General features: G+C 36.4%; 2 protein-coding genes across 2 annotated transcripts; both read right to left on the reverse strand.

The window, feature by feature from the left end:
- On the reverse strand, positions 211–2,347 carry LOC109842706. The gene is made up of 3 exons (XM_020411567.1): positions 1,773–2,347; positions 1,590–1,666; positions 211–1,000 (listed from the first exon to the last, which is right to left on the reverse strand). Exons 1-3 carry the CDS (start codon positions 1,908–1,910, stop codon positions 400–402), a joined length of 816 nt encoding a protein of 271 aa, XP_020267156.1. The 5' UTR covers positions 1,911–2,347; the 3' UTR covers positions 211–399.
- LOC109842707 (protein SYM1) lies at positions 2,467–8,505 on the reverse strand. Its single transcript, XM_020411568.1, has 5 exons — positions 8,132–8,505; positions 6,172–6,327; positions 5,947–6,079; positions 5,825–5,864; positions 2,467–2,903 (listed from the first exon to the last, which is right to left on the reverse strand). Exons 1-5 carry the CDS (start codon positions 8,423–8,425, stop codon positions 2,816–2,818), a joined length of 711 nt encoding a protein of 236 aa, XP_020267157.1. The 5' UTR covers positions 8,426–8,505; the 3' UTR covers positions 2,467–2,815.

Raw genomic sequence — 9,633 nt, forward strand, 5'->3', positions numbered from 1 at the left:
CGTTCGTGATGAGAACCGTAAAAATTTAATTTCATATTGTCAATTTATTTTTTAAAAAAGATTTCTATCCTATTTCAGAAAACAACGCAATCAATCGCACTCGTTAAAATTTACTTCATGTTAAAGCCAAAATCATCATTTGTAGACGTATCCCATCTTGTAAAATAAAAGGAGCTAACATATTGCATCAGAGAAGGTAAACTGCAAAAGTAAAAAATAAAAAACAAATTACCCAACCAAGATCTGATAGCGAGTTCATCGGGAATTATGAGCGTTTTACCATGTCCATTATTGCTGCAAATAAGTATTATAAGCAAACACATACTCGGTTATCATATGTCCACGTAGTTAAAACGCTCAAACGCCCTCTTTTCTCTAAAATGGTCAAATGGAAAGCCACTACTGAGGTACATGAACCCAGTTAAGAGCCTCCTCCATGGCTCTTATCAAAGAAACAAGATCCACATCTGCGACACCGCCCCTCACAATGCCATTGTCGTTATCATAGCTTCTATTCGTCGCTAATGCCCGCTCTCTCTGTTCACAGAGTGAGAACCTACAAACTGGACATTTCCCGTGGCTTCTCACCCATGGGACAAGGCAGTCGTTATGGAACATATGGTTGCATGGAGTTATCAGGACTCGCTCATTCAACACGAAATCTTCAAGGCAAACATTACAGCTCTTTCCTTCGCTCTTCTCTTCCTCTATTTTCTTCTTCGTGACACTCTTGGTGCTGAAAAGGCCTTGGGTCCATGACTTCTTTCTTGGATGGGTAGGGTTGTATACTCCCTTTCTGAGCTTCTTCATGGCTTTTTTGAACTCGTTTTCAGTTAGGCCAGGCTCATCGGGCTCGTTTTGGGGAAAACTGAGATGCCAGTCGTTTCTGATCCTTGGAGGAGAGTCCTGGATGAACTGCCTCAATCTAGGGTTTACCTGTTCTTGAGCTCCGGGACCGAGGATTAGGATCCGAATTGGAGAATAGGGTTGTGATGGAAAGCTGTCATTGAAATTGTCAGTGAAAATTTTTAGTGTAGTTATTGTCATTTTGATCATATTTGTAAGATTTGTAGCGTGACTTGGGGAATCATGACAATCTATGGCAAAGTATAACCATGTATGCATCTACTAGCCAAATGAAAGAATACTTGGTGATGGATTATCTTGCTACCTGAATAAAATTATTAGGAAACACTTGGTCATTGAATGTTTGCATTAATATTGAAGAAGAAATTTCACTGAAGTAACAGTCTGCGACTGATACCAGTTGCACGCAAAGAATTGTGCGAGTGCAAAATACAAATAACCAGCAAATCAAAGCATCTAATCACTATTCTTTTCGTTAAAATATAAAATCCTAGCTTTCTTTGTACAAAAGGGATGATTTCTTTTCCCACGCATTGTTTACAAATTTGTATCTTGAAATTGTTGCAGTTTCTCTACTAGTATTGTTTACAAATTTGTATTTTGAAATTGTTGCAGTTTCTCTACTAGTAAGAAGTTCTTGATGCACGCACGATCATGGTGACAGGCATTTTTCGCATGTGCAAAATAAAAGGAAAAAAAAGTAAGTAGTGGAATTTAAGTACCTGGCTAAGCCATAGGGTCCGCTCCTCACCCTCTCTTCGAATAATCTCCATGGAGTATACAAGCCTCCGCCATCTTCCTGAAGATAGCACAATATAATCTTTAACATTTTCAAACAAAATCATACAATAACATAAACAAAGCTAGCGTCTCTACGAAGCAATAAGTCAACTATCTAAGCTTACTGGCTGATAGAGCAAGGGCAAAGGCATGAAATAGTGAGAATGGCTTTGGTTATAGTCATCATCATGGGCAGATTCATACTGGTTACCTCGGCTCAAATTATGAGGGGACAAAGTTAAGGCAAGTCTCCCATAGCTCATTCTTCAGCTCTCGACCAAAACTAGCCACTGCAAATAGAGGGAACGCAGAATGCTTACATTTCTCAGTGCACTTGTGCTTTATTCTTTCTCGGTGGAGGCGAATCTGCTTTCAGGAAAAGAGTATTCTCTTCTCCAGTGAGTGGATACTATAAAAGGAATCAGAGAAAGTGAGACCAGATTCTATGTAAAAGCATCTTAGAACAAACATTTTACATGGATGAAAAGAACCCAGATGTCAGTGGGCATCAGATCCTTTTCACTGTGCCTACAATAAACACCCAACTCATGAATCGCAACCGTCCATAATAAGTTCCACCCCAAGTGAAATAAGGATGAGGGTAATCTACACTGAATTGTGTGTTTATTCAAGATGTCATATGAATTCTCATTTTCAAGAACACTAAGGAAATTGCAAAACATAATTTTACAATTCCAGTAAGACAACTATGGAAGTCTAGAAAAGAATACGAGAGCAGCATCCAATATTAGCAAATCAGTCATGCTGTGAAGCTTAAATAAGTACCAAGAGTTCTCAGCTGAAACATAAAAAAGAGGAAACACAAATTACTAGCTGTCACTGAAAAAGTATGAAGCCCCAAGATACATGGCAGATATGGTTAGCACAGACCCAAATAATAATTTAAATAAGAATATACTGCTATAGTAAGGCTGCGCTTTAGGCTGCAATTCAATTCAATTCCAAGCTAAATCAAAAAATAACGGTAGCAAAGACTTCTCCAGGCTTCCACAGATTTATGGTTATATTCAAATTTTGAATCCCACAACTCAAGCTTAAAAGATTGGCGGACCCAAAAGGAAGGGGGGAAAACTTAGAAGGAACAGAATCTTTTCTTCTACTGCCCTTTTCATCCAAGCTACCATCACTTGCCGCAAAATGAGCTGAGTTACTTATTCATAGTAGATGACAAATAGAAGTTCCAGAAGATTGAGGCAGAAGACATGAATGCCACACGAGCAGAAAGTGGCACCACCCTGGATACATGAACCACATAAGAAGACATTGACAGAATTCATCTGATACACTTCAGTTGACAAAATAACAAGAACATGGTGCAAATATGTTCACATAGGTAACACCATGACAGATATACCTAGCCTGTTAATGATGGCTTATAATTTTAGCTCATGTATAGGTAATGTCTTAGACACGATTAGATCAACTATTGTGATAATAGAAGTTAAATAATCAAGATGGCAGACAGGCATAAAAAAATGTTTACTGAAGAAGAAGAACAGTGAGGTTGACCACTGACTAAAATTAGTTGAACAAGCATTGACAATTATTTTTCATATTAGGAATAAGAAGGATCTATATGGAGCTATGAGCATGCTTAATCCTCCCAATAATGTGTAAAATATCAATTTGACATCCTCTCAGAAGGAACTTGAAGAGAGTTATATGCACTATGAACATGCTTTTGGGTTACAGGTGACCCATTGTTATATAAGAATATAAGTGAAAATATCAGTCCAAGATTAGTCTTGCCTAGTGACAATGTCCACATTTGTTAAATTAAAAGCATTAGATTCCTTGATTTCTTTCTAAGAAACCTAGATATGGATCAGTTTTAAACTTCTAATCCAAGCCCATAAACATGATCACTACGAATTATCTGTTCTGTATTATGCTTTTCTTATTATTTTATTAAATTTTCAGTCAGGCAAAACTGAGATCCAAGAAGGGTTTTTTCATGGAAACCACCTTAAAAATCAGGTCAGTATATAGAAGTCACCTTTCATTTTCAATTTATACGTAAACCACCCTTAAAGTGGGTTTTTGTTCCAATCAACCACCTCCCAGTCAAATTTTCACTAAAAAACAAAATAACCTTAAAAAATGCACGTTTAAGGTACATGACTTGTATCCTAACTAGACCTAAACATTGGCAAAGTGAGTCACATATCTTGAATGTGAGTTTTCTAAGGGTACTTTTGGGTTTTAAGTGAAAATATTGACTAGGACGTGGTTGATTTGAACAAAAATGACTTTAAAGGTGGTTTATGTATAAATTAAAAATGAAAGGTGGTTCCTTTATAATGACCCTATTTTAAAGTGGTTTCTAGGAAAAACCCCATCCAAGAACATGAGAGTACACTACATACATGACAAAAGAGCACATGCCATATATTCAGTATGGACCGAATCAATAAGTACATGATTCAGTAGAGTCAATTTTTTAAGTCTCTAGGTCAACCATAATAGCCTTATTTTTCTTGTCTCTAGATCATTAATCAGATAAACTTTAATGTGCAACGCAATGGACCTAAGCTGTGACAACAAACACTTTCACCCTCTTCCTTCTCACTGTCCCTTTTATTTTATTTTTCTTTTTCTTTTTTCTTTTTCTGGGTCAGATAAGGTGCCAGCTTAAATCCTTAAAAGCAGTCAATTAAGATGAATCCCTGTCTTTGTCCCTTATTTGACATCCTCAAACCCACTCTCTCCCTTTTCTCCAGGATAGAGTAAGGTTCGAGTTCTGCCTCTGCAGAAACATTTGTTTTAGGTCAGAACAAAAACAGATTAGAAAGTTCGTATAGCAAATACATCAGTTTCTCATTTTCTTCCAGACTCTTTCCTGGTTTTGGAGGGTTAATCCCAGGTTGCACGAGCTCAAATTGCATAAGCAACAATATAACTTTCAGTGGCCTTAAAAGGAATTATAGGTAGTCCCTCCTCCTTTTTGGCACCAATGTAGAGGGTTCTGTCAAGTTAGAAACCACTTAAATTTTCAAAAATAATTGATACACTGTGCTTTATCAATATCTGCAGATTGTTCTTTGCATGAATTGTTCATGATATAATGAAAAATAATTGATGTACTGAGCTTTACCAATATCTGCAGAGTGCTCTTTGGATGAACTGTTAAAGATAATATCCTTGCTTTGCATAAAGATGTTCATGAGTTTTATGTCAATTGATGCATTTGAAACTTCATTACAAGACCGTGTCCTCTCATTCTTTTGATATGACGTTCTAGGAAAACAATTTATAATTGACAAACTAAAGAATAATTGGTTCCCATTATTCAAAATGAAAATGACCTATTATGCAAAGCTGGTCAGATATAAAACTAATAGAATTTTCATTGTTTCAAGGAAAAAAAACAAAGAGAAGCTAATGCACTCATTCATTACGAAAAACCTAAACATCAATCAATATCAACTTATGCCAGTGAGATATTCTGATTAATAGTTGAAAAAATGTAATTCTTATGGTGCCATTTTGTGTTGACATTAGCAATAGAGAACTTTATTGGTATGTGTAAGACTACAAAAGCACACCTAAGTTAAGCAAGTTAACAAAGTAGCACAGCCTAATGTACACACAGTTGTGTGCATCTATGAGTAGCTTATCTGCTTTAGTCAACATAGAGATCAACTTAACACTGTATGCGTCGAGTAATAAGAAATGCCCCTTGGGTCAATAAGCAACAAAGCAGTTGTTACATGAGCAATATCTAGGTATCTACTAACCAAATCACTGCAATATCCTAGCAGCAGCTTTTGTGCCATCTCTCACTATCTTTGGGTTGGCATATTTTATGTTGCTTGGTTGACTCACTAACAAGTAACGAGCAGGTTTACAATGTATATACAGTTAGAAATCAAGGGTAAGGCTATAAAGCAACAAATCTGATGTAGGTGAAGAGCCTACCCTTTACAGCAAATCCATTTTTTTTCAGGAATCAAGATTCAGTGTGGTTTTCATAAGTGAAAATAAAGAGTCCTAAAAGATTACTAAAAACAAACAAATCTGACAAAAAACATCTGACATTTGAAAGAAAAAAGAATAGTCAAGAAAATATCAAAGTATGTAAATTGCAAAGATTATGTCAGCTTCATTTCAATTAAATACGAATAAAAAAACTAAAGCAGAATAGGTAGGTGCATACCCAAAGTTTAGTATGCTGACAGGAATCCAGAACCTAAAGCCTGTGTCAAATTAAAATAAACTTGAAGAATTTTTGAAACAAATATTATATCTCTTCAAAGAAAAGTAAAGAAGTTAACTTACCATAGAGAAGTGTAGGAAGGGCATCCCTTTGGTATTTGGTGGGCAAATCTGATAATTTCCCCAGCCATAAATTGTGCCATGCAAAAACAACAGCAATAACACATGGACCGAGTACAATTTGGTTCAATAGAACCTGCAATACGATTGGAAACCAATCATCAAAAGATGCTGGAAGGTTCTATCCCATACTAGGCCAAGGTTACTGAGACCTAAAAGTATGCTAACCTTCGTTGAAAGATTTATTATGTTCTGCTTGGGCATAGAACGATCAAGGAATTGATACCATGCATAAGAGCCAGGACCATATAACAGAAATCCATAGGAAGCCATGCGCAGAGAGCGAAGCCAATCATGGTCTGACCAAAGCACTGAAGCATGATCCTAGAAGCAAATTAGACGACAATGCTCAGGTGCAAAAATGCGAGAAATGATGTACAAGTATGATGATGACATAACAAGCAGATGCTATCTGTGTGAAAACATGGAAAGAAAATCTTGACTTGATCTCTTTCACCACCGAAGTCTGCACCATGCTTAAGACAAAAACGGCATCTGATTATGGAACACACATCTTCACCCATCATAAAACAGCGGTCAGAATCGGACAGTTTCGTTTACTATATGATGAACTAAGAAATGTTCTCTCTCATAAAAAATGATCCCCCCTCCCCCCCCTGTTAAGTAAGCTTTAGGGAACACGCAGCTCAGCATCAAGTCAAAAGTTAAGGAGAAATTTAATAAAAGCATGTTAACATAGCTCGCAGTAGCTTTTGACGGTATTAGTTCAGAGGTACTAGAGGACGTTTCTCACACGTCGATTAAGAATTGAGAAGAAGGTAACTGTGTTGTAAGTTGAAAATTATGGCTGCCTGCAAAACTGAACTTGCAATGCTCAAGATAAAGCTAGCAAAGAAAAAAGCTTGTAGTCATGGGTTGGATCCACTCTGTGCAAAGTTGGGTCACGTGACCGGTGACTCCGGTTTGCATAGAGGAAATAGGCCCCCTACCCCAACCCCTACTAAGAATAAAAACGTTCACCCCAATTTTAAACCCAACCCATGGTGACCACACTAATAAATTGGCGACCCTATAAAAAAAGTCCATAGAAGTAAATGACAAACTACTAATCTACAGCGTTATCAAGTTGATGTATTTTATTTGGTGATATATATGCAACTTCAAGAGCTTAATGATCATTTTAATTAAAATTTGTTGGGGTCAGTTGTAAATTTTTAAAATTATTAATTATTTAGATATACCGCTATCCAGAATCCTGGATCCACCACCGCTTGTAGTAAGTCATTAATAGTGGAACGTAAACAGCAGTAGACCTAATTCCCTTTTGAGTGCACTAGAACACCTTAGAAAAGTAAATAGCATATACTTAATAAAAAGAGGGCTATTTATCCGTGCTAACATAACTACATAAGGCGCTCATATAAATGCAAGTACAAAATGCAAGTGTTTAATAAAAAAGAATTTAGAGATTGCACATTTAATTTTGAAGGGGTAGATCAAAATATTTCCTCTTGAGGCCGAAAAGAAATATCTCCTAAAATATATTCACGATATTGTATAAGCACCAGTAAGAGACGCTTGTTGTTATCATATGTTTCTTGATGAGAACATCAATGCGCCCTTGCAACCTCTATATACACACTGGTTACAACTATCTTTTCCCACAACTTATTATACCCGGGTGATGGCGTCCAATATATAGGCCCACCTTGTAGTTTTTCATATTAGATTTATTCAATCAAGAATTTTAATATCTAATAATTGTTAGCAACTACATTCTAAGATGGACTACTCACCTCTACGCGAGCAACTCCTTCCACCCTAAAACTAACCTCTTCCGCAAACATGATATCCAGGAAAACATTTAATTGTTTTATTGTCTTAAATGATTATCCTATCTCATGAAAGATCTAACAAGGGAAAAATACTAAGCGCCTTCATCCATCCTTAGGGGAGTTAGATGGCAATAAAATAGTCGGAGGGTTTACATCGGTTTTTTAGGGTTTTAGACTATTGATTCCGTAGCTGTGGGCATCGACAAACAGGCACTGCTTCCTTTTCGGTTGATGAGCTCGATTCTGGTTACAAAAGGCTTCACCTTTAACTCACATTTCCCCCCCTAAATCCTGCTATAAGTTCGAGGAAAATCCATCAAGTTAAAACTGACCTTTGAGTCCGCGCTGTCCTGAGTCCGTCGGAGATTAGATAGTCGGTCCCTGAACTGGGCGATGGTGTCGCCGGAGAGAGTGAGAGCGGAGGCGATAGCCGACTGCTTGAGAGGGAAGTCGGAGAGGGACCACCCCCCCGCGCTCCCTTCTCGTCGAAGATTGATGGGTTCAGATGAGGAAGAAGAAGAAGAGGACGACGATGATGAGGATTTGGGTTTGGATCGACGGCGGTGGTTTCTGTTTTTGGGAGGGAAGTTGAGCCAGAAGAATCCGCCATTTCCAAGAGCATCCATGTTTTTTTTCTTTTTCTTTTTTCCCCCTTTGGAAATTGGGGGAGAGGATGGAGAGTTAAGGGGCTGTTTGGTTGGTTTAGGGTCCGTTCGTTTCAAAAAAAAACCTGGAAATTAAAGAATAGGAAAACTATTTTCTATAATAATTGTTTTGAGATTGTTTGGTTGGGTTAAAAAAGAAGGAAATTATAAAATAGGAGATGAGATGAGATGAGTTGTCACCTTATTATTGGATGATGTGAGTGGTTTTCTAAAAAAACTTGTTTTGTGGTTGTTTGGTTGGTTAAAAAAAAATAAGGAAATGAATTGGAGGTAAATTATTGGATGATGTTTTGAGGTTGTTTGTGTTTGGTTCATTTTTAAAAATAAGAAAATAGATGAGATGAGATGAGTTGGAGGTATATATATTATTGGATGATGTGACACATACTTGAGGAAATCAATTTCTTGTTTTTTTAGGAAATGGATAGAAATGAAGGTTTAAAGAGATGAGATGAGTTGTCACAATTTTATTGGATGATGTGTGTGATTTTTAAAAATGGGATAAGATGAGATGTGATGAGTTGGATGATGTGACACATTTCTTGTGTTTGGTTTATTTTTAAATGTAAGAAAGGAGATGAAATGAGATGAGTTGGAGGATAAAAATAATATTTTATTGGATGTTGTGAGTGAGTTTTAGGGATGGAAATAGATAAAAATATTATTTTATTGATTTCCTTGTACCGATTTCCTTTTTTTGGTTTTTAGGAAACCAACCAAACAGCCCCTTACTAAAAACCAAGAATAGGAAATTAATCTTGGAAATCTCAAAAAGTGCAATTTCCACTATTTCTATCCCTAAACCTTCCCATAACATCTAATAAAATATTATTTAATCTAACAACTCATCCACATCCTCTAATAAAATATTATTTTTATTCAACAACTCATCTCACATCATCCAATAAAATAAACTAAACAAAAAGAATGTGTCACATCATCCAACTCATAGGGGCTGTTTGGTTGTTGTTGGTAAAGTTGTGTATTTATGACACAACTTGAAAAGTTGTTGTCCACCTCATCAATTTTACTTTTATATTTTTCTTTGTTTGTTTTTGATTCCATTGGAATCATAAATTGCTTGTTTGGTTTGTAAATGTAACTTTAATTGTTTGTTTGGAAAGTGTAAAAAGTGGTCCCTACTCAAATGATCATATTGGTTAGAATTA

The sequence above is a fragment of the Asparagus officinalis genome, chromosome 5 (assembly GCF_001876935.1).
Source record: "Asparagus officinalis chromosome 5, Aspof.V1, whole genome shotgun sequence".
In the NCBI taxonomy this organism is placed as follows: Eukaryota; Viridiplantae; Streptophyta; class Magnoliopsida; order Asparagales; family Asparagaceae; genus Asparagus; species Asparagus officinalis.

Excerpts from the sequence above, each read along its gene's own strand:
- LOC109842706 (XM_020411567.1), bottom strand. The coding sequence starts at position 1,910 with ATGAGCTATGGGAGACTTGCCTTAACTTTGTCCCCTCATAATTTGAGC. Across the intron at positions 1,667-1,772 it reads TGCCCTTGCTCTATCAGCCA|GAAGATGGCGGAGGCTTGTA; the intron begins GTAAGCTTAGAT and ends TGCTATCTTCAG. Across the intron at positions 1,001-1,589 it reads GGACCCTATGGCTTAGCCAG|CTTTCCATCACAACCCTATT; the intron begins GTACTTAAATTC and ends TTTCAATGACAG.
- LOC109842707 (XM_020411568.1), bottom strand. The coding sequence starts at position 8,425 with ATGGATGCTCTTGGAAATGGCGGATTCTTCTGGCTCAACTTCCCTCCC. Across the intron at positions 6,328-8,131 it reads AGGACAGCGCGGACTCAAAG|GATCATGCTTCAGTGCTTTG; the intron begins GTCAGTTTTAAC and ends ATTTGCTTCTAG. Across the intron at positions 6,080-6,171 it reads TAATAAATCTTTCAACGAAG|GTTCTATTGAACCAAATTGT; the intron begins GTTAGCATACTT and ends ATCGTATTGCAG.